Source organism: Octopus bimaculoides, chromosome 30 (assembly GCF_046866305.1).
Source record: "Octopus bimaculoides isolate indiv1 chromosome 30, ASM4686630v1, whole genome shotgun sequence".
Taxonomy (NCBI): Eukaryota; Metazoa; Mollusca; class Cephalopoda; order Octopoda; family Octopodidae; genus Octopus; species Octopus bimaculoides.
In genome coordinates this window covers 17,872,357-17,896,498 of record NC_142957.1, presented here as the reverse complement: position 1 = coordinate 17,896,498, position 24,142 = coordinate 17,872,357, and the positions used below count along the sequence as shown (strand labels likewise).

Here is a 24,142-nt window from a genome sequence, read left to right as displayed (position 1 = left end):
AGCAGTGGAGAATGGAATCCTGATGGCTCGATCCCGAATAATTATAGCCAAATCAATGCAAAAAGAAATTCTTGACAAGATCCACCAAGGGCATCTGGGAATGGAAAAATGCAAACTCCAAACCAGGTCAGCTGTGTATTGGGTAGGCATGGATAAAGAGATAGAGAAGATGGTTTCTGCATGCCACATCTGTCAAAAGTACAGGAACACACAGCAAAAGTAGGAAATGATATCCAGTGACATTCCAAGAAGGCCATGGCAAACTATTGGAGTAGACCTGTTCAAAGAGAACCAAGAATGGTACTTGATAATGGTCTGCTACCACTCCAAATTCCCATTTGTGAGGAAAGTGAAAGACTTGAGAGCCAGAACAATAACTACAGTGGCTCGAGGACTTGTGGCAGAGCAAGGAATACCAGAGCAGATCATATGTGACAATGGAACCCAGTTCACATCTCAGGAATTCAGAAAGCTAGCTGATGAGTATGGGTTCAACATTGTAACCTCATCTCCACACTACCCCAAAGGTCATGGATTCATTGAAAGACAGGTGCAAGAGAACACTAGTCAAATGCCGAGAAAGTAAGGAAGACCCACACCTGGCTCTTTTGTCCCTACGAGCAACACCACTGAGGGCTGACATGAAATCCCCAGCAGAAATACTGAATGGCAGGAAATATAAGACCACCCTGCCAACTAAGATCCAACCTCCTATTGACCAGGAAGAGACGAGGGCACTCAAGAAGATATATATTTAAAGGAAGTCTATGAAAAGCATTCGACAATCCAGAACCGACCCACCCTCTCTGATCGAAGTAACCATGTCGAGGGTTAAGTCTCCGACTTTCTGTTGGCTGAATTCCTGATTGTTGTTTCTAAGTTATTTGGGGAATGTACGAGTTGTCTCCCCTACACCGTCCGTGGTTTGTGTCAGATAAGCGTGCGTTCAATTCCGTCTATGTTTTTGGTTTATTTTCCTTCAGCAAGGGCTTATCCGATGCCTATTCTAAGTGTATGCATAGGTATACGTATATATGAATACATCCACCTCCACCCCCTAGTAGTTCTATTTTCTTAAGATTATCTACTAAGCAGTGTGAACCGTGTCTAAGGCAGACACGCAGTGTATATCACTAGCTATATATATGTATATATATATATATGTATATATATATATATATATATACATATTTGTTTTGCAAGATTTTTGATGTGAAATCGTGTGTTGAAACAGATGTTGTTGTACTTGGGGATGGTCATTTTGCCAGTTTAGCCAATAAAAACACATGCACTCAAATATACAGTGCGTGTGTTTTTATTGGCTAAACTGGCAATATGACCATCCCCAAGTACAACAATATATATATATATATATATATATATATATATATATTGCAAATTAAAGGGGTAAAGGTTTATCAATTTATTAATTTATTAATAAAACGCTATCTGTTGGAGTTTCAGCTTTTTTAGCTGCTAATTTCTGAACTTCGGTATATGGTGAAGCAAATATTTGCTGATCCCTTAATTATGTTTATATATATATCATCATCATCATCTAAAAGCACCTACTACACTCTCTGAGTGGTTGGCGTTAGGAAGGGTATCCAGCTGTAGAAACTCAGCCAAATTTAGATTGGAGCCTGGTGTTGCCATCCGGTTTCACCAGTCCTCAGTCAAGTCGGCCAACCCATGGTAGCATGGAAAGCGGACGTTAAACGATGATGATGATAATATATATATATATATATATATATATATATATATATATATATATATATATATATATATATATATATATATATATATATATATATTGTTTGTAAACATGCCAAGTAAATAAACACGTAGTATCATAATAATGCCTTCAGTGAGTTGTTTATTATCCCAACCCGAACCAAAAGAAAACATAACACGGACAACAGACTTATTTATTCAGACTTGTTTATTCAGAGCCAAGTTGAGACTAATTGACAACAGTTAAAAAAAACTACAACTGGGAAGATTTGTTGGTCAACTTCAAACTTTCCAGCCTTTGCTTCTTCTCTGCTAGTAATTCTTCCTGTTCGATGATCGCCCCATCCGAGGTTTCGATCCTGTCGTCGAGCTCCTGGATTATGTTGCTGAAGTTTACCTGTAAACAAAGACATATTTTTAAGTCAGAATCTTCTGCAAAAAACAACACAGTGCACAACAGAACCACATCGCAATACACACACGCACACATGAGGAGTAAGTGGCACAATCAAACTGGCACCCAAGTGCCAGTGACACCATGGGGAATTATAGATCAACAGAATAGACACTGCTGCATGGCTGTGTGGTAAGAACTTTGCTGCTTCCCGACCACATGATTCTGGGTTCATTCCCACTGCACGGTATCGTGAGCAAGTGTCTTCTACTACATCCCCGGGCCTTGTGAGTGGATTTGGGAAATGGAGACTGAAAGAAGCCTGTCATGTGTGTGTGTGTGTGTGTGTAAAAGATATGGAAAGTCTTTATCAGGATGACACAAACTAATAGATATGTGTACTAAGTACTCAAATAGATGCGTATGTATAAATCATCTTCATTTAATGTCCGTTGTCCATGCTGGTATGGGTTGGACGGTTTGAACATGGCTGGCAGGCTGCACCAGACTCCAGTCTGGTTTGGCAGGGTTTTCTATGGATGGATGCCCTTCCTAATGCCAACCACTCCAAGAGTTTAACCGGTGCTTCTACGTGCCACCAGCATGCTACTGGCACATGGGTCTTCTCAACGATTTTGCTCGGCTTGGTGGGTCCTCTTCTCAATATCTGTGTGTGTGTGTGTGTGTCACCACCACTTGTCAACCAGTGTTGGTTTGTTCACATCTGACACAACTTAGTGGTTCAGCAAAAGATAGCAATAGAATTAGCAGCAAGCTTTAAAAAAAAAAGTGGTACCCCAGCATGGCCACCACAGTCCAATGACTTTAAACAAGTAAAAGATAAAAAGAGAATCGGGATTGGTCCCCGAGAATCCCCAACAACGACGTCCACCAGGGAACAGCTCCTGTTGTACTTACAAGTTTATCAACATCAACAATTCCAGAATATTTGAGTGGAGGCACAATGATTTGGTCTAATTGTTGCATCAACCTGGAAGAAAGAAAGAAAGAAAGAAATGAAGAAAAAAAAAAGGGCATCGGAAGGACGATGCATACTCTATGCGCACATATGACAAAATAAAATTTAATCAAATAAATATATTCCCAGACGAAGACTTATTTCCCCTGCTTATTGTTTATGCATATGTGTTGTGTGTGTTGGCACTCCGTCGCTTACGACGACGAGGGTTCCAGTTGATCCGATCAACGGAACAGCCTGCTCGTGAAGTTAACGTGCAAGTGGCTGAGCACTCCACAGACACGTGTACCCTTAACGTAGTTCTCCGGGGACATTCAGCGTGACACAGAGTGTGACAAGGCTGACCCTTTGAAATACAGGCACAACAAACAGGAAGAAAGAGTGAGAGAAAGTTGCGGCGAAAGAGTACAGCAGGGTTCGCCACCCATCCCCTGCCGGAGTCTCGTGGAGCTTTAGGTGTTTTCGCTCAATAAACACTCTCACAACGCCTGGTCTGAGAATCGAAACTACGATCCTACGACCGCGAGTCCGCTGCCCTAACCACTGGGCCATTGCGCCTCCACTTATTGATTCATCCATCCACCAGTTTTGAAGATAACCAAACCAAAATTTAATGAGCTTGAGCCACTAATGCCAAATTTGGTGAAAATCCATTCAGCCGTTTCCCAGTAATTTTGTAAAAACACACACACACACACACAGAGACGAAGACGAGCAACTAAAATACCCTGAGACACAAGTTCAAGCAAGGTTGTCTATGTTTAGGGTCCTCATGCACTTCTATAGGATCCCACCAGAAGCAACAATCATTAGATTTTGCAGCTGGTTAGTGACGAAACCCCTATTCATTACATGTATATATTTACTTATAACTTCACAGTATGTTTACATGTGACAACCGCATGAAAACAACATCATAAACATCAGAGCAACAACAACAACAATAATAAACGTGGGTTCTTACTTGTTCTTCACAGCATGCAGGAAAGAGTCCAAACTGCTGATTTCTTCAGAGGAATTGGGTAAAGTTGATGTAGCAAAACTACAACAAAAGAATATACACAATTATATATGTATGTATATCAGTATGTATGCATGTATATCTGTATGTATGCATAACAGTATGTATGCATGTATGTATGTATGTATATTTGTCTGTATGTATGTATGCTTTTACTTTGAGTTTTAGACAAGTTCTTCCTGAAAGAGTTCTTCCTGGTTGCGAAGACAGCAAAAAGCCTTCTTCAGTTCAGATTTCCCAGTGTTTGAAAATATGTGGTTGAGTTGGAGAATCTTTGGAATGCCATACAAATCTTCACTGTGCCACTAATAGATTGGTCGAAATGCTTAGCGCTATTTCATCTGTCTTTACGTTCTGAGTTCAAATTCCACTGAGGTCGACTTTGCCTTTCATCCTTTCGGGGTCGATAAATTAAGAACCAGTTACATACTGGAGTCGATGTAATCGACTTAATCCCTTTGTCTGTCCCTGTTTGTCCCCTCTATGTTTAGCCCCTTGTGGGCAATAAAGAAATAAGTATTTCGTCTGTCTTTACATTCTGAGTTCAAATTCCACCGAGGTTGACTTTGCCTTTCATCCTTTCGGGGTCGATAAATTAAGTACCAGTTGCGTACTGAGGTCAATCTAATTGATTGGCCCCTTCCCCAAAAATTAGCTAAGTGGTGCTAAGTTTTTGTGCAGATTTGTTGGTACGTAATCTAATGCACCTACAAACACAGGTACAAATATTGAATGCATGCATGTATGTCTACACACACACACACACGCATGCATACCTGAAAGAACAGGAAACAATTTTCGGGGGCCTCATGAAAGCAACGACAAGCGATCGAGTCCTTTGGCAATATGCTGTGCTTGAGAAGATCCGTCGTAGTTGTGGCAAATACTGGTGTCACGCAAATGGCACCTGTGCCAGTGACACACAAAAGCAAGCACTCGTTACGCTCTCGGAGTGGTCGGCATTAGGAAGGGCATCTGGTGCAGCTTAACAGTTTCAGACAAATTCTGTCCAACCCATGCCAGCATGGAAAGCAGATGCAAAATGATGATGATGATGATGATGATGTTACAACTACTCCAGTGTGTATTTCATACGAAGCCCTTCTCCGTCAACCTACCTGAGATACCTGAATGCCAAACTCACCTCTGTGCATTGCTTGCACGGCTGTTACAAATCGTTCATCTACCGCCATTTTCTTACCTGGATATTCATAGACTTCCTCAACGAGACTAACCCAGGATTAAATAATAAACGACAACAACTTACCTGATACCTGAATTCATCACATCCGATATATATTCCTTTTGTTTGGCGTTGAGAGGGACCCATTTTTCTCTTCTCACTTTGTTCAGGGTCGTTGTGAAGACTTCAGGTCCTGAGGGGACGGGGGAACAAAAAACAAAATTTAAAAAAATGCTTAACAGAAAGTAGTATTAAAGAAGTTGTAATCTATTTATTACAAGTAGAAATATTTCATAATGCAATTTGAGGGAGATTTGACTGCTATTTCTTATCTCTTTATTGCCCACAAGGGGCTAAACATAGAGGGGACAGACAAAGGGATTAAGTATTGAACTCAGAACGTAGCGGCAGACGAAATAGCACTAAGTATTTCGTCCAATAACCTGTACCATGTCACATGGATTTGACTGCTATTTCTAGCGGTATTTTACGATGATCAAATACTAAGGGAGATAACTGAGACTTGCTAAAGATGAATTAAGTTAAACGGTGCAGAAACTGAAAGAAACACGTCGTATATATATCTATGTGCGTGTGTGCTGCCCGTCACCGCTTGACAACCGCTGTTGTTGTGTTTACGTCTCCGTAACTTAACGGGGGTCTCTTACGAAATATTTACCGAAAAAAACCATGAAAGCGATCGAAAGATCGCCTTCATGGTTTCGCCAAAAATTATGGATTTTTATGGATTTCAGTTTTTTAAAATTTATTTTTTCCCCATTTTCATAAAGTTTCCCCTCCCGTCATTTAGAAATGCGTGGTGAATGGAAAATCTGACCCCTTCTCCTCCTGTCAAAAACGGAGAAAATCCCAACCTATGTTGGCGATCAATTCTAGACTTTCGCCCCCAGAATTAACCAAGAGGCATGCAAAAAAAAAAAAAAAAGGAAGAATTATACAAACCACTTTCTGCTGAAGGTCCTGATTCCGTTTTTGCTGGTTTCTTAGCAGATCTCTTCGCGGGTTTCCTCTTCTGTTTGGTAGATTTGTTTTGTTTCTCAATCTGGCGATCCATGTTCGAATGGTAAGCGATCGGAGTCAAGGTAATATCACTGATCGCAGCTAGTTTTCGGCGGATCTTCGTGTTGAACTTCTGCCTTTTATGAGGAACGACACGGATCGGTCTTTTCATTAGCTTCGATTGCTGCTGATTATTATTCATTTCAAGAAAAACATTCGAAATCCAGCGGTTTCAAGTTCAAATCTCGGCGGCAGCGCAAGCTGTTGTTTTTTACTGACACTTGTCTGCAGACCACATAAGCCTCTCCCACCAGAAACGACTAAAGGCCTTCAGCTGAAAAGTTAAAAAAAATTAAATTTTAATTGTTACTTCTTTTTAAAATCCGCCAACTTTTCTTTTATTTTCGTCTATATTTTGCATAGAAACACATAAGGCTTCAATATCTAAAAGTAAGTTTGTTTTTTCTAAAGTATTAAATACGTATTGTGGAATATCTTTTTAGCGGAATTCTGGTTCAAGTGTCCCTTGTAAACCCTTATAACTTATTTTAGGTTTCGGAATTTTCAGAAAATTTTTGCGAATTTGTGTTCTATACAAGGGGCTTCATACGGCCCAGTGGTTAGGGCAGCGGACTCGCGGTCATAGGATCGCGGTTTCGATTCCCAGACCAGGCATTGTGAGTGTTTATTGAGCGAAAACACCTAAAGCTCCACGAGGCTCCGGCAGGGGATGGTGGCGAACCCTGCTGTACTCTTCCACCACAACTTTCTCTCACTCTTACTTCCTGTTTCTGTCGTGCCTGTAATTCAAAGGGTCAGCCTTGTCACACTCTGTGTCACGCTGAATATCCCCCCCCCCGAGAACTACGTCATGGGTACACGTGTCTGTGGAGTGCTCAGCCACTTGCACGTTAACTTCACGAGCAGCAGGCTGTTCCGTTGATCGGATCAACTGGAACCCTCGACGTCGGAAGCGACGGAGTGCCAAATAGATTCTTGTCATCTTCCAATGCTTTGATCGCCTAATCTTCAGGAACCTCGAAAGCTTGGCCAATGTCAAACTCTCGGCAGAGTCCTCTGATCAGGCTGCTTTGTCCAAACAGTCTGGGGACCTAGGTCTATGCAAGTGCTTGTCTCTATCTCTTCCTTGTTTTATTTCTTCTATCACACTTACTCCCATTTAGTAGGTAACATCCTTTCCTCTCCAGCTTGGACAAGTTCCAAGAGAGAGATGGATGAAGCTCTGCCTCAGTTGAGGATAGACGGAATCAAAGAGTATGGGACATTCAGGCACCACTTCCAACTCTCTCCTTGATCATTCTGACCAAGGTGTGGCCTACCTTCTACTCATACAAAATTCTTTGGCCACTGGATCAATGCCCTGCCTATGGCCATCACTAATGGTCTACTCAGTCTAGATAAGCTCCGCAATTCCAGCGCTTCTTTCAAAATTCCTTTTTTGTTTTCCATACATTAACTTCTGTAGGTTGAACTATGGATAATGTTAGAAAAAGAAACCTCACTGTTTCTTGCAATATATACCAACACATACATCTAAAGTAGGAGTACTCAACCATTTCTTATCTATGGACTCCCTCTGATTACTATTTTATTCTGGTGGGCACCCTTAGCCATTCGATAATTAAAAACTAGTTTTATAAAAGCTTCTTTCCAAATTCCTATTTTGTTTTTCACACATTAACTTGTGTAGATTAAACAATGTAAAATGTTAGAGAAAGGAACCCAGCTGTTTCTTGCAATACATACATCTAAAACAAAATTTTGTTGGGGACTGAGTGTCACTCCGATAGACCCCTCAACTCCACAGGTCTTCACGGTCTGTCAAGCTGCCTAAATACTGGTCATTTCATTCGTCACACCGAGCTAAACTTAATCATTAATTGCCCTGGCTCGGGTTAATATCCTCTCGGTTCTGGAGCTGGTGGGGGATTATCCATAAGTGATAGGAAGATACCAGATGGTCTTACCCTTTATCCTTGGATTATAGGTAGGCACCTCATCTGGGACGCCATGCTCTTTTGCTCTCTGCTGCATTAAATGGGAGGGTCACAGCTTTGTGTAAAACAGTGGTTCTCAACCAGGGTCCATACAGCCCCAGAGACTTTTAGGGGTCCATGCAACAAAATAGTAAATTGTAGATCCTTAATAGGGATCTATTTTAAAATGGGGGCCACATTTTTCATTAATGTTTTATGTAGTGTTTTTGGTACGGAAAGACTTTCAAACTTCGTATACTTATCTATTTTGTGTTATAGAACAGAAAAATATTTTTGTATTCGAATTTATTTCATGTAAAAAATTGTCTTATTTCGATAATTTCAACCAATCACTGACAAGTATTCAGTTGTTTACATTTACTCCTTTGGCTGATTAAGCGATGTAAAGCGTATTTAATCTCCATGCCTTCGTTTTATTTGCTTTTTTCATTTTAAATTTGCTTTAACCCTAACCCTGACCCTAGGGTTAGGGTTAATTGTTTCAGAATCGTTTGTTTATGTAGTCGGCACTTAATGTATATCGGCTGAATGGACGTCAGTGATTGGTTGAAATTACAGAAATACGACAACTTTAACATGGAATAACTTATGGATTTCTTTTTTTTTTAAGAAGACTAAGAGAAAAAGATGTTTTATATGACACATTCTACCAGTGTTCCAAGTTTCAAAGTGTTTCGTTAATGAAAAATGTGGCCCCCGTTTTAAAAAAGATCCCTTAATAGTATTTAAGAGGACCTGAGAACCCCTGCTTTAGATGTATGTATTGGTTTGTATTGCAAGAAACAGCCGGGTTTCTCTCTCTAACAGAAGGAAAGCCATGCGAAGAACAGGAAAGAAAGACAAAAGACAGGTGATGTGATTGAAACAGTTGTTATTTTTCACAGCTATTGACAACAAAATACAATTGAATACAAGGAAAATGAAGTGGTATATGTATGTATTTATATATGTGTGAATATACATGTATATCTCTGTGTGTGTGCGTGTGTATACATACATATCTATGTAGGTGATATATGTTTCTGTATGTGTGTGTGTTTGTGTGTGCGTGTATACATATATATGTAACGTTTGTTTGTTTGTTTTTATGCAAGGTTATATATAAAAAAAGAAGTAAACATGAATATGAAGAATTAGTCAGTACTTTTTCTTTTTTCTTTTTTTTTTTGTAGAGGACATGTTTATTGTACTTTTACATGTCAAGGGAGTTGGAGGAGATAGAGGGGGACAGTGACTTCCAAGTTAAAGACAGTCTGGAACTTCGGAATCATCGTCGCTCCTTTTCTAGTAAAAGAGTTCAACACATGCAGACTCGCTGTGCTCAGAACAGGCCTATGGTTAAACCACAGAGGTGTCTATTTACACCTGATTATCAAAAAGTGTCAAAACCACATTTTTCCCTAGAGTCCAAAGTAGTTTACAGAACCTCATTGGAATATTTTATGAGTAAATGTTAACTGCCTTTGTTTGTTTTTCGTATTATTTTCTGTTTTCTTTTTTTTTTTCATATCAATATATTCACCGACAGCATGTTAATTAAAACAGAGACAGTATGCATGCATGTAACCATAACGAGTGTATGTGAGGTTCTGTCTACATATGTATGCATATAAGATATGTATACATGTAAATTTATATACAATTTATCCACACATACACACGTATATGTACATATACACATGCACAACAAAGGGCTATTGTGCAATTGGCCCCTTTTCCCCCTGCTTCAAGAGGGGGTTAGGGTTAGATAGCTTTTATGCTTTGCAGAAATGTTATTTGGATTCTATTCACACACAGCATATATGTGTATATATATATGTGTATGTATGTATATATATATATATATATTCTCTCTTTTACTTGTTTCAGTCATTTGACTGTGGGCCATGCTGGAGCACTGCCTTTAGTCGAGCAAATCGACCCCAGGACTTATTCTTTGTAAGCCTATCGGCCTCTTTTGTCAAGCCACTAAGTTACGGGGACGTAAACATACCAGCATCCGGTTGTCAAACAATGTTGGGGGGACAAACACATACATACATATATATATACGACGGGCTTCTTTCAGTTTCGTTTACCAAATCCACTCACAAGGCTTTGGTCAGCCCAAGACTATAGTAGAAGACACTTGCCCAAGGTGCCACGCAGTGGGACTGAACACGGAACCATGTGGTTGGTAAGCAAACTACTTACCACACAGCCACTCCTGCGCCTATAAATATATATATATATATATATATAGACACACACACACACATACATATGCTGTGTATGTATGTATAGAATCCAAAAGATGTTTACAAAGCATAAAAACACATTATTTAACTCCCCCCCCTCCTGAAAGGGGGAAAAGGGCCGATTGCACAATAGCTCTTTGTTGTGCATGTGTATATGTACATATATGGATGTGTGTATGCACATACATGCATACGTACACATGCATACACACAAAAGTATTGTCTCCATCATATGCATTTGTTTTTTTGGGCTCATGAAAACCAAGCCAGCCAGTCTATTTGTTAACGAATTAATTAACAAAGTCAAGTCAAGATCAGCATTTCTCTGCTTTTCATGTGTGTAATGTGTAGTTTTATTTTTTCCGCTTTCCATTACAATTTCTTGAAATGTTCTGTTGATAAATATCATGAAAAAAAAAAAAGATCTCCAGTGGAATTTGAACTAAGAATATAGCGGCAGAATATAGCATTTTACCTAGCTGCTAACAATTCTGCCACAGCTCGCCACCCTTGGAATAATAATAATAATAATGATCCTTTCTACTGGAGACACAAGGCCTCAAATTTGGTGGTGGTAGTGGGGAGGGGGGGGGGACTAGTCAATTATATCAACCTCAGTGTTTCACTGGTACTTAATTTATTGACCCCCCCCCCCCCCGAAAGGAAAGGATGAAAGACAAAAGTCAACCCTGGTGGTATTTGAACTCAGATCGTAGCGACAGACAAAGTGCTGCTAAGCAACTTTTGCCTAGCGTGCTAACGACTCTGCCAGCCCGCCACCTTTATTATTGTAATGATGATGATGATGATGATAATTTCAGTTTATTTTAGGTTTTGATTATATTTTTAAAAACTAAGAAGAAAAAAAACATACAAAAGATGTGCCCATGCCCACCCTCCCCAAACTATTATCTGCAGTTGTGTTGGTGCTCAACAAGTGAATGTTTATGTTTGTAACACCGGCTGCATGTGCTGCACTTGAACGGCCGGTGTTCGTTGTGTGTGCGTTTGTGTAGCTTCAGCAGGTGACGAGAAGGAAACTGCTCGTCGCAATAAGGACAGTGCAGCTGCTCGTTGCCCTCGCTGTCGTGTTCCCTCATGTGGGTTTGGTAGGTGCCCTCCACGGTGAAGGCCTTCTCACAGTATTCGCAAGTGAATAGCTTGTTGCCGCTCTTCTCCTCGACCGGGCTCTGAATGGTGGTGGTGGTGGTGGTGGTGTTGTCGCGCTCATGGGTGCGTCGGTGCCGCTCGAGGTTGCCAGCCTGCATGAACGTCTTGTCGCACAGCTCGCACGCGAAGGGCCGCTCGCCCGTGTGCCTGCGCATGTGGTTCAACAGCGATTGCTTGAACTTGAAGCTACGCTCGCAGATGCTGCATGTATGCGGTCCCGACAAACGCTTGCTGTCGGGAAGCCCCTCACACAATTCAACATGGTTTTTGAGGGTGAGAGCATCTGCGAAAACTGCATCACAAAGGCTGCACTTAAAGTTACTACTACTACTACTGCCACAGCTGTTGTTGTTGTTGTCGTCTGCAGCTACACTAATGCCCTCACTGTTGCTATCTGCACACACATTAGTCACTGGCATAGACCCTTCTGTAGTATTGTGGCTGCATTTATGTGCATTTAAATATGCAAGGCTCGAGAACTGCTTGTTGCACTCTTTGCACCACTGTGCAGTTGTCTCGGTTTTGTGCGACTCCTTGTGCTTGGTAAAAAGCTTCGAATTCAGGAAGCTCTTCTCACAAACATCACACACAAACGACTTAGCGGGTTTCGCTGGTGCCTTTGTGTCAGCGCTTGATCTGCGTCCTTTAGACTGCTTCTGCCCTCTACGCTTGTTACTGCTGTTGTTGTTGGCACTACTGCTACAATTTCCGCTGCTCTCAGAGGCATTGCTTTGCTGCGATGCATGCGAAGACTGCGTCTTTTCTACGGATGCATTAGCCCCGTCTTTCTCTTGTTGCTTTGCCGACGACTTCTTCCTACTTCGACCACCACCACCGCCGCCGCTGCCGCCATCACCACCGCTTTCCCCACCGGATCCTTTTTTCTTTGTCGAAGGCGTCGATGAGGATGCTGCAGCAGCAACCTTGCGTCGCTTCTTCGCTGCGGCGGAGGAAGACTTGTTCTCAAGGCTGGCCAGGTAGTCGTCGCAGGCCTTCTGCAGGTCGAACCACTCCTGCGACGGCGGGCAGTGCGTTATGCGACAGTTGAAATACGACGAGATTTTGCGCGACACCGACCCGCAGTATTCGCAACGATACTGCGCAGTGTTCTCCGGGTGACCACGCATGTGCTCAATGAACAGGCAGCTCCATGAGAAGAACTGGCCACAGAGGGGACATCGATGTGATGTCTCCGTCGACTTAAGTTCCATGTACTTGAAGAAATGGTCCTGAGTGTGCACTCGGCCACACATCAGGCATGCAATGCCGTCATCCTTAATGCATGGTGGTAGCATGACTCGCGGCACATTGTAGACAGGTGGCGTAATCTGCCTTGCGGTATTGCCAATAGTCGGAGTCGTAGATGTAGCAGTAGTAGTAGTAGTAGTAGTAGTGGTAGTAGTTGTACTACTACTACTACTACTACTACTACTGTTTTTGTTACTGTTGGCTTTGGTTTTATTATTGTTGTTGCGGCTTATTTTGATGACCCCAGCTTTAGTAGAGCTAGACGAGAAGGAGGAAGACGGGGTAGTCTTTTTATTCCTCGATTTGGGCTTTTCTGCAGTGTGGGCAGCAGCTAGCTTGTTCTCCTCCGCACCATGCTCGACTGACACTTCTTTCTTCAGTCCTTTCAAATTGGCAAATGCCGACGCCGACGCCGACGCCGACGCCGACGCCGACGCCGGACCCTTGGCACTGCTGTTCGGTTTGCTCTTCATCATCTTCACCCGGAATGTGTTTCCGTTGGCCAACAACACACTTTCCTCCTCCTCCTCCTCCTCCTCCTCCACCTCTTGCTTAATCATGTCTTTCAAATTGTTGTTGTTATTGTTATTATTATTGTTACTACTACTACTACTACTACTACCACCACCACCAACAGAAGTGCCACTCACCACCTCCCCACCCCGCTGTCTCTTCACATCCCCCTCCCCACCAGCGTCCTTCTTTCTTTTCTTCTGCCTCTTCTTTGCATTTGGTTCCTCCACCAGCTGCCGCTGCTCCCCTGCTGGTTCGGCACGACGGGACAAGTGACTCAGACTAACCACGATGTTTGCGGATGGTGGCAATGGCTGCAGTGATGATGATGACGACGACGATGATGATGACGATGACAATGGAAGCTGGCGATGATGACTATTATTATTATGACCTTGGGATTCCTGAAGCTGATGATGATGATGTCGATGATGACGACGATGATGATGACGATCGGTGAAGTGGCGCTTGTTGATAAGTGCTTTATCCTCCTCCTCCTCCTCCTCCTCCTCCCTTGCAGTGGAGCCTCTCTCCTCATACGCCTCCACTTTTCCCGCCATGTCCTCCCCCTCTTCCTCCTCCTCTTCCTCCTCATCATCATCATCAGCTCCTGCCACCTCGTCGTATGCTGGTACCATCTGATGAAAGTCGGCGCCACCCCCCGCCACCCCAGATGCTCCTTCTTCACCCCTGGCCAATTCCGATGGCGGCAGAGGCCCACCGCCTTCTGCCCCAGCGTCGAATTCCGCTGCCACCGTCGACAACGTTCTCAACAAATTCGTGTTCTTCCGACGTCTCCGCTTCCGTTGTCCGTAAGCGTGGTAACGGCGACGGGCGTACACTTTCTTCTTCTTGGCCGGCACCTCAGCAGTCTGTGCCAACGCAGCCGCCACTGCCTCGGGCGTCGGCAGTGCCATCGGCTGCCCCGCGGCGAGGCGAGCAGCCGCCATCTCGCGCAACATTACGTCAACCTTACTAGGTCGGCCACGACGCCTTGGGAGGTTTAGTCTGGCTTTCAGCAACTCCTCACTGGTAAGTTCCGAAGATGGAGACGTAGGGGAGACATCAACTAAATTTGGGCCTTCGACCAGGGTGGGAGCATTGAGTGAAGAGAGGGCCACAGCTGGGGTGGGAGTGTCAATGGACATAGGAGTAGGAGAGGCCGAGGCCGAAGCTGGGTTATTAAGTTTTTTCGGAGGCCTACCCCTTCTCTTTGGGATTTTGTTATCCGCAGTATCATCCTTTATTTTCAGCTGGGGCTTTGTATCCACTTCCATTGTAGTTGGTTTTTCCAGCTTTGTCTGTTTCGTTAGTGCTTCACCTTTCCCGAAATTACTCATCAGTGGTGGTCGACCCCTTCGCTTGGCAGTTTTGTGGCTCTGAGATTTGAATTTATCAGAGAGAGGGGGTCGACCACGCCTTTTCACACCAGCCTTATAACTTTTCTTCTTCACGCCACCAAACAATTTTGCTGTAGAGCTCTTATTATTAGCGTCATCATCGTTACTATTATCATTGTCGCTTTCGTTATCCGTTTCATCTTCCGACGTGTTATCACTCTTGTCTGAATGTACTCCGGATGCCTCGTAGTCCGCAGAGTCTCTTGTGCGTTTCTGATAGTTGTTAACGAGCGGTGACCGAAAGTGATCCAACGACGAACTGTCGGTTTCTCCATTCTTGAACTTCACCATGTTGCCACCAAATTTCGACTGTGGCCGATGCTTTTTACCGGGGGAACTACCCCACATTTTCTCTTTACAACCCAACCCTTTTATCTTTGGAGACAGACAATTCTCCTCCTCGGAAGACACCGATGAGCTCGAATCGGATCCACTGTCCTCTTTCTTCACACGAGGTGTGAGGAAGTTCTCAAGAATTCTTTTATTGTTGCTGTTAATATCCAAGACTTTTCCAGAAGCTGACAGCAGCAAATGATCATCCAAAGATGGCTCATTCTTGATATGTTTCAAAGCAGCTACACGCAAAGCATCGTCAACCACAGAACTGTTAGAGCTATGAAGTTGCCAGGAATTGGATCCAGAATCGATCAGTTTCTTCTCCGTCTTGTAATCTACCCGATTCTTAGCCATTTCCGAGAAGTTCTCACTCAAAACGGAGTTGTTTCGCATTGAAGGTTCGTGAAAGAAACTGCACGTCTTTTTCCCTGTGTCAGCTCTCCACGGTTTCTTCTCAAAGTTCAAACCAGTCCCCTCGGTGGCCGAAGCGCCAACAGACGAGGACATCCAGTTGAAAGGGTTCTGGGTGATGTCACCGAGCCTCGAAGACCCTGTCGAGTTGCCAGGGTAGCTGCCACCGTCTTGTTTGAAGTTCTCTTGTGTGATCCGGTCATGCCTGAGCGGGTTGAGCTGCTGCACCATGCTGTGACGGTCGTCTGGTGCCCTCATCAGAGCCGACAACGACTGCAGCTTACGGAACTTCCGCTCTCGCTTCCTCTGTTTGATGAGAGCCAAACGTTCTGGGTCGGTGATGGCCATGTTGGATTTTGTGTTTGCCTCCATTCGGCAAGGGCTTGATGTAGAGGGCAAATCTGGTTTGGGACTCTCACCCGTAGAAATAGGCTGGTCACTGGCCGCTGGTTGAGCAGAGGTACGGGTCACAGGCATGCTAATTTCACGTCCCGTACCAGATAAAATCATTTTGCAGTTTACATTCTGTGTATTAGAATTGTCGTAAAAATTGTTGTTCTTAATGGATTCACTTGCATTTTGGTGTGAAATGTCAGCAAATGAACTTGAGCACGTATTGAGCGACGACTGACAAACCCCTGTCGCTTCTTCAGAGCCTTGTAACGTATTGTGACTGGCTCTGAAAAACAGATTATTCGAGGAGCCGCTTGGATTACTTACAGCCTGGTTTGGCTCGGCACCCCCTGATTGCGCAACAGACATGTCTCCGAACACATGACCAACATCATAATTGAGAGATCTTTGCTGCTGCGGTTGCCCTTTGTTCGGAAACGACAAGGAAGCGATATCGGTCTTGCTTGCCTTATCGCGGTCTCCTGGAGACAAGCCCTGCAACAACGGGTTTGAAAGACCCGGAAGTTTGGCAAATACTTTCTGGTTTTTATTTGTCATGGCTGTTAAGTCAACGTTCTGATGGCCTGCATGCAGTGCTGGTTGTTGTGATGTTGTATCTTTGCTGCAAGGCATCTCTCTAAGAGCAACTGCTGCCTCATCAACGCAGACTGTTGATTGTTTGTTCAGAGGAGTGTTGTTGGCAGCAGTGATGACACGGGGGTCGCGCGATGGAACTGAGGACACCTTGTCTACCTTCTGAACGGACGCAGAATCTCTGGCATGGCCGCTCGCACCCCTGCCACACTTTGATGCCTTCGCAGTCCTGGTAAAATTTGGAGGTATTTCCTTCACAACTTTGGAAATGGTTTGGCAATTTCTGATGTCATTCTCCATCCCCCTGCAGGAACAACGAATCACATGGATACCTGCATAAAAAAAAGAAAAAATTATCAATATTTACAAATAAGTACAAAAATTTAAATATCTTTCTATATCATTAATCAACAATATATACAAGGAGGGTGCTGAAAAGTTCCTGGCTTTAAAGGGGAACATGATAGGCCTTGTTGGAGACCCAACCTTCCTTTTACAGGGCTTAGAAAACCTGAAGGACCACTGCAATAGGTATGTGAATCTGAGAGCGGGGGAAAATGTTAGATAAAACCATAATTAATTGATCCTTCTGTATTTTCTTTTATCCAAAGCCAGGAACTTTTCAGCACCACCCTGTGTGTGTGTGTGTGTGTGTGTGTGTGTGTGTATATATATATATATATATATATATATCTGTATATATATATATATATATATATATATCTGTATATATATATATATATATATATATATCTGTATATATATATATCTGTATATATATATATATCTGTATATATATATATATATATATATATATATATATATATATATATATATATATATATATATATATATATCTGTATATATATATATATATCTGTATATATATATATATATCTGTATATATATATATATCTGTATATATATATATATCTGTATATATATATATATCTGTATATATATATATCTGTATATATATATATCTGTATATATATATATCTGTATATATATATATATATATATATATATATATATATATATATATATATATATATATATATATATATATATATATATATATATATATCTGTATACATATATATATATATATATATATATATATATATATATATATATATATATATATATATATATCTGTATACATATATATATATATATATATATATATATATATATATATATATATATATATATATATATATATCTGTATACATATATATATCTGTATACATATATATATATATATATATATATATATATCTTGTTTGTTCTCACTGTTTTGTTTTCTGTCCGCCACTACATTCTTCCACGTTACAAATTTAATTTGTGGTCTGTGGGAAGAGCCATTTTAACGATGCATCCTGCCCTAACTCTTCGAAACGCCTGTGTTAGAATGGGGGCAGCTGATGAAGGAGATGTTCTCTATGTGGCCTGTGTGTTTTCTGTACTCTGTTTATCATTTTGTCTACGCTTTGTTTGCAACGTCCTGTACCCAGATATGCATCTATATATACAGGTAGATGTAGGTATGTACATACATGTACGTATATATGCATATACTCATTTATTATTTGTATTATATATATATACATATATATATAAATATATATATATATATATATATATATATATATATATATACATACATACATATATATATAAAAGAAAATTAAGAAAATAGAGATGTAGTATTTAATAAAAATTAATTATCTACAAAAATCCAACAAATTCTCTGACAGTTGTTTGAATGTGTGTGTGTATATATATATATATATATATATTCTTTTTTCTTGTTCCACCATTGTTTGACAACCGATGAGGAACAAATAAAATACCAAAGATGAATGACAACAACAACAGCGATCGATATTCGTAGAAAAAGGCAATAAAACCGAAATCCCAGGCAAATAACCATTTCGGTTTATAATTTTTGCAGCCAGAATGAGACTTCATATGGATTGCCTCCCTTTAGCTTACTTAAAGGAATAAGCGGTTATTCCCCTTTGACCAGCGATCGTCTCTTAGACATCACTTTCCACCAGGAAGTCCAAATTTGCTAGAAATAACAGCTGCTAACCACCCTCAATTCACGTATTTCAGTCTTAAAGAAGACAGAAAGAGGGAACATTAGATGAGTGGAATACACGCCCCACCGGTGGGGGCCTGGGAAAATTGTGGCAGGGGCGAGGAATAGATTTTTTTCCTTCTTTTAGTGGGATATGGAATGGCGAAGATCACACTCAGTCTAGCCAAACTAAGTAAGCTTGCTTCGCACCACATGGTTCCGGGTTCAGTCCCTCAGCGTGGCAACTTGGGCAGAGTGGTGCCTTCTACGATAGTCGTTAGACTGCGGCCGTGCTGGGGCACCGCCTTGAAAAATAATTAATGGGATTCGATTCACTCGACCCCGTTATTTTTTTAAGCCTAATACTTTATCGATCCTTTTGTGGGGGACAAACACTGACCCTATCACGTCTCTCTTCCTATCCCCCCCTCTTTCACTCCGCGTTTTCTCTTCCTAAATAAACCCCTTTTTTCCACCCCTCCCCCATCTTACTCTCTCTATTTTCTCCTCCCATTCCCCTCTCTCCTGTTTTCTCCTCACACATTTCTTCATCCTTCCTCTTCCAGTTTTCCCTTTCTCTCTCTCATTCCTCCTCCGACCACACTCTTACCCCCTTTTCACTTGTCCTGCCTATTTCCCCCCTTACTCTTCACCGCTCCCCCCCGCTCTTCTTCCTCCCCTATCACATTACCCGATATTAATTACGATTAACGACCCAGGAGATGTTAATGAGTCATACTTAAAAGCTTCCTCCATAACTGATTTCCTTATCTTCCGAATCGACTTCCATTACGTCAGAGACCAACTGAGTTAGCCTTAATAAAATCGCCTGACATGCCAGAAACGATAGCCTAATCTCCCTCTCAAGTCCCATTCCATGTCTTAGATAAATAGAAATCACAATCAAAACCAGACGGGGTAGGCATAGCTGGACTGGCTTTCTGTCATATATCACTTTAATGAGGGCCGAAATAGGGCGAAACATCCCATTGTCGGCGATGGGCCTCTACGCAGACAGTCGAGATGCAAGAAATAGCAGCCACATCTCTCAAGCCATGAAGAACACAAATCTAAGATAAATATAGGAACCGGATGGTGAAAGCATCTTTGTTTCTCTCTCTCTGTCTCTCCCATATATATATATATATATATATGTGTGTGTGTGTGTATACATAAGTGCAGGAGTAGCTGTGTGGTAAGTAGCTTGCTTCCCAACCACATGGTTTGTTGGTTCGGTCCCACTGTATGGCATTTTGGGCCGACAAAAAGTCTTGTGATTGGGTAGATGGAAACTGAACGAAGCTTATCGTATATACATGCGTGTCTGTCTTTGAGACTACCCACCCGTCCCTGCTTGACAACCGGTGCTGGTGTGGTTACGTCCCCCCCCCCCCCATAACTTACTTGTTTGGCAAGAGAGACCTTAAATCACATTCCACCGCGTGAGAAAAAAAAAAGCGGGGTGTGGAGACATATGAGATGCACAAGATTCGAAAATGGTCATGGGGTTGATGCAGTTTGATCAAACGATTGCCCTGGGACGAGGTATATATATATATATATATATATATATATATATATATATATATATATATATAGGTAAGTGGTAGGTTTGCCTCTGACTCATTTCACAAGCTCCACATAATAAAACAACGGCTATCTAGTCCAACGAAAATGCTTTTTCTTGTATTTGTTGCTCCATTCTCCAAGTAAATATATATATATATATATATATATATATATATGACCAACGAAACAAGTGTTTACTCAACGTTTGGGATAGCGTACACAAAAGCCATGTGTAGAAAGACAGGTAATTAACTAGAACGGTAGGTAGACGGTAGGTAGGTAGATAGATAGGTAAGTAATAGATATTTCTAGGTAGCTAGCCAGCTATTAATAGGCAGGTAGCTAACTAGATAGATAGATAGATAGATAGATAGATAGATAGATCGATAGATAGATACTGAAAGTTATTATTTACAGTCAACAATCACTGGAAGCTGACGACTCATTCCATCTCCACTTCCAGATTTCATACATTTGGTTTGTTTACATGTAATTAGTAGCAGTAATTATAATAATATTATCATCAGGAGTAGCAGACAAGACATTTTTGTGTTGTTGACAAAAACAAAAGGATCGACTGAAAACACTTCACAAATATTTACGTAAACAGACAAACGAATCCTACACACACACACACACATATATATATATATATATATATAACACGGTATTTAAGTATATAGACCAGTACTCCAATATTTTGCTTGCTATATAACAAGACATATAAAGATCACCCATATATAAATGTGTAGACATATAATAATGATGTATATATCATGCACAGAACATGCATTTTTATCATAACACACATTTAAATGATCAATGTGCATAGATGCATATATATATATATATATATCCGCAAGAATACATAGACTGTATGCATATATTGTAAGATGAGGAAATAGAAAGATAGATCTACACAGATATATATATATGAACATTTAATATACACACATATACACACACACACGTGTGTGTATATGTGTGTAATGTAAATATATCACATACAATGTAATATACATAGTAATAACATATATATATATATGCACGATCATATATATATATATATATATATATATACACACACGCATGCATGGATGTATATATAATACATATATACACACGGGCATGTATATATATTCGCTTGCATTTAATAATGAAACTATTTCTCAAATGACATACAAAGTATTATATTAAAAATATAGAAACCTTTTTCGCAGGTATTCTCAAGAAACGGTGGGTTATTCAAACAGAACAGGTGTCCACAGGATGCCCTGTGTATGTGTATATATATATATATATGTGTGTGTGTGTGTGTGTGTGTGTGTGAATGCGATGAGCGGGGTTTTAATTTCAAGTTGCACTCGACCCTCCTTTGCAATCAAAACAATAAGACTCAACCTTTATTCTGCACAGCGACGACCCTCACTCGAGTCTCTCTCACCGCCGCCACCGCCACCGCCGCCATCACCATAACCACGGCGGTAATAGATTCGCTTGTCTCTCTCTTTCACACAAACTTCCACCACATATCTATTACTACCTTCCTCTACCTCCACTTCGCTCGTTCTCTCGTTCCTTCAACACTATCTTTCTATCGAAACCTACTCTGTGTCTCCCTCTCTAATTCCTCTTACTCGATCGCAACCATCTAAGCTTCTCCACCCTCCTACTTTACCTCTCTTTGTCAAAGCACCTCATACTTTCCTCCTCGAGTGAGTTTCCTCCTACCACCTTACATTTCAATTCCTATTCTAGTTTATCACTTATTCCTCCCCCTCTTTCGTTAAATCTCCTTACTTTATCTCCCCCCCCTCGCTTTATCTACGCGCGTTCCTCCTTCTTCCACTCTCGCCATCACTCATAGACCGAATCTCCTCCTACCACGTTGATTTCTATAGCCTTTCTCCTCTCCCCTTCACAAGGTCTCCCGACTCTGTGTATTAATGTCACGCTAACCCTCCTTTTACTCCACTTCTCAACAGTAATGGGCCTCTTATCCAATTTCCAGAAATACGAGAATCATGGGCAATATACTGTACCCTGTTTGGAAGCTAGTTGACCCACATAAAGTGTCTTAAAATAGTTTTTTTTACTAATGTGAGTTGATAAAGAACAGACATACTCTGATCTAGAATTTATTAATTTGTGCTTGTATCTATTACGATCATATTCTTCACTTTCGTTTTAATTTTCATCCTACAAACATTACACTGTATATACAAGGCAAAGCAATGATGTATTTTAGGCGAATTAATAAATATCAAACAAGCTCTGTTTTAGAAGAGTATTTAATGTCTGCAGAAAATCCGGAACACTTCCTGTTCGAAGCTCGCCAAAAAAATTTGTTGCGGTCCTTTTATCAGCTTCCCTCTAAATCTGTTACTAGGCTTCCCCCTCTCTCATTCCCTTCTATTAAACCCTCTCGCCTCTCACTCCTTCCTCTCCTACCTACTCTTTCTCTAACTCCTCCTCCTCCTACTCCCCTATTCTTCCATCTTGTCATAGAACCACGTTGATTGTTTCGTAAATATTTTTTTTTTCACTTCGGATGTTTTTCCTTCGTCTTTCATATAATCGACACATCTTTTTGCAAGAAAGAAAAAACAAATAATTTCAAGAAGAAAAGAGTACGAAAGTCTCAGATCCGTGAGATTTCAACGGATGTTTAAATTCGAGAATTAGGTTTATATATATTTACCTTAAGTCTGACATAAGACTTTTCCCGTCTTGTTAGTATATTTATCCTTGTCTTTGCTTTAAAAAAGCGATCGTTATCCGACTCCGATCAGTGTACAAAAGGAAAATTGAAAATAAACAATACGTATAACCTACTATAATAAAACACCCATCAACTTAAATGGTCTGGTAATGTAGTACTTTGTGGCAGACAGGCAGAGTTGGTGGCCATCCAGCCACACGGGTCGTCACCCGAATAACAGCGAGACGACGCGGGAACGTCTGCGTGGTCGCTCGGCGTACAAGGAATAGCAACTAAACCTACCTCAATTCTTCATAAAATATATATAAATATATATATATATCATCGTCGTTTAACGTCCGCTTTCCATGCTAGCATGGGTTGGACGATTTGACTGAGGACTGGTGAGATCGGATGGCAACACCAGGCTCCAATCTAATTTGGCAGAGTTTCTACAGCTGGATGCCCTTCCTAACGCCAACCACTCAGAGAATGCTAAAGATAACAACTAAATCGCCCTTAAATTCCACAAACAATTTCTTAAATATATATATAATAGTATGAATTCCTGTGTTTAGAACACAAATTTGCAAAAAAAAATTCTGAAAATCCCCCCCCCCCCCCAATAGTAGATGGGACAGCAGTAACATTTGTTTTTAGGTTCCCTCCTATTTCATTTTCTTTGTATAATTCTGTTGTGATCTCAGTGTCATATTCAGGAAATAATCTCCTATATGTTTGTTCAGCATACTTCCTTAAATGTTGTTTCGTTAAAAAAAGGAAAGATCCAGAAATTGATTCACCTTTAAACTTCCTTGTAAATACCTCAAGAGAGTCAAGGTTTCGACATTTCTTCTCTTATTAGATCTAAGAATAAGTCTTTCACCAAAGGGTTGCCAACGATATTAAGTTTATTCAATAAAAATTCTATAGAATATTCCGCTTTCAGTAAATCCGCATCATCAGCACAAATAGCCTTCAAAATAATTGCTACTGGATGCAGAATTTCATCTAGTAAATCGAGAGATTTCCATTCTTCATTAGGTACGGCATCTGTGAGGAACCCATTGATCCAATTTGCTGACTTTTCTGATGGCATTGCAGATGTTGATGAATGGTTGACTGACCAAAT

General features: G+C 41.0%; 2 protein-coding genes across 2 annotated transcripts; both read right to left on the bottom strand.

Annotated features, from left to right (window-relative positions):
* Nucleotides 1-1,927: 1,927 nt before the first annotated feature.
* On the bottom strand, nt 1,928-23,172 carry LOC106882251 (uncharacterized). The gene is made up of 6 exons (XM_089346359.1): nt 23,011-23,172; nt 6,278-6,668; nt 5,399-5,507; nt 4,075-4,152; nt 3,050-3,122; nt 1,928-2,134 (listed from the first exon to the last, which is right to left on the bottom strand). Exons 2-6 carry the CDS (start codon nt 6,534-6,536, stop codon nt 1,991-1,993), a joined length of 663 nt encoding a protein of 220 aa, XP_089202485.1. The 5' UTR covers nt 6,537-6,668; nt 23,011-23,172; the 3' UTR covers nt 1,928-1,990.
* LOC106882249 (uncharacterized) lies at nt 9,207-21,919 on the bottom strand. The gene is made up of 2 exons (XM_089346358.1): nt 21,519-21,919; nt 9,207-16,986 (listed from the first exon to the last, which is right to left on the bottom strand). The coding sequence occupies exon 2, from the start codon at nt 16,952-16,954 to the stop codon at nt 11,498-11,500; it is 5,457 nt and encodes a 1,818-aa protein (XP_089202484.1). The 5' UTR covers nt 16,955-16,986; nt 21,519-21,919; the 3' UTR covers nt 9,207-11,497.
* Nucleotides 23,173-24,142: the final 970 nt, after the last annotated feature.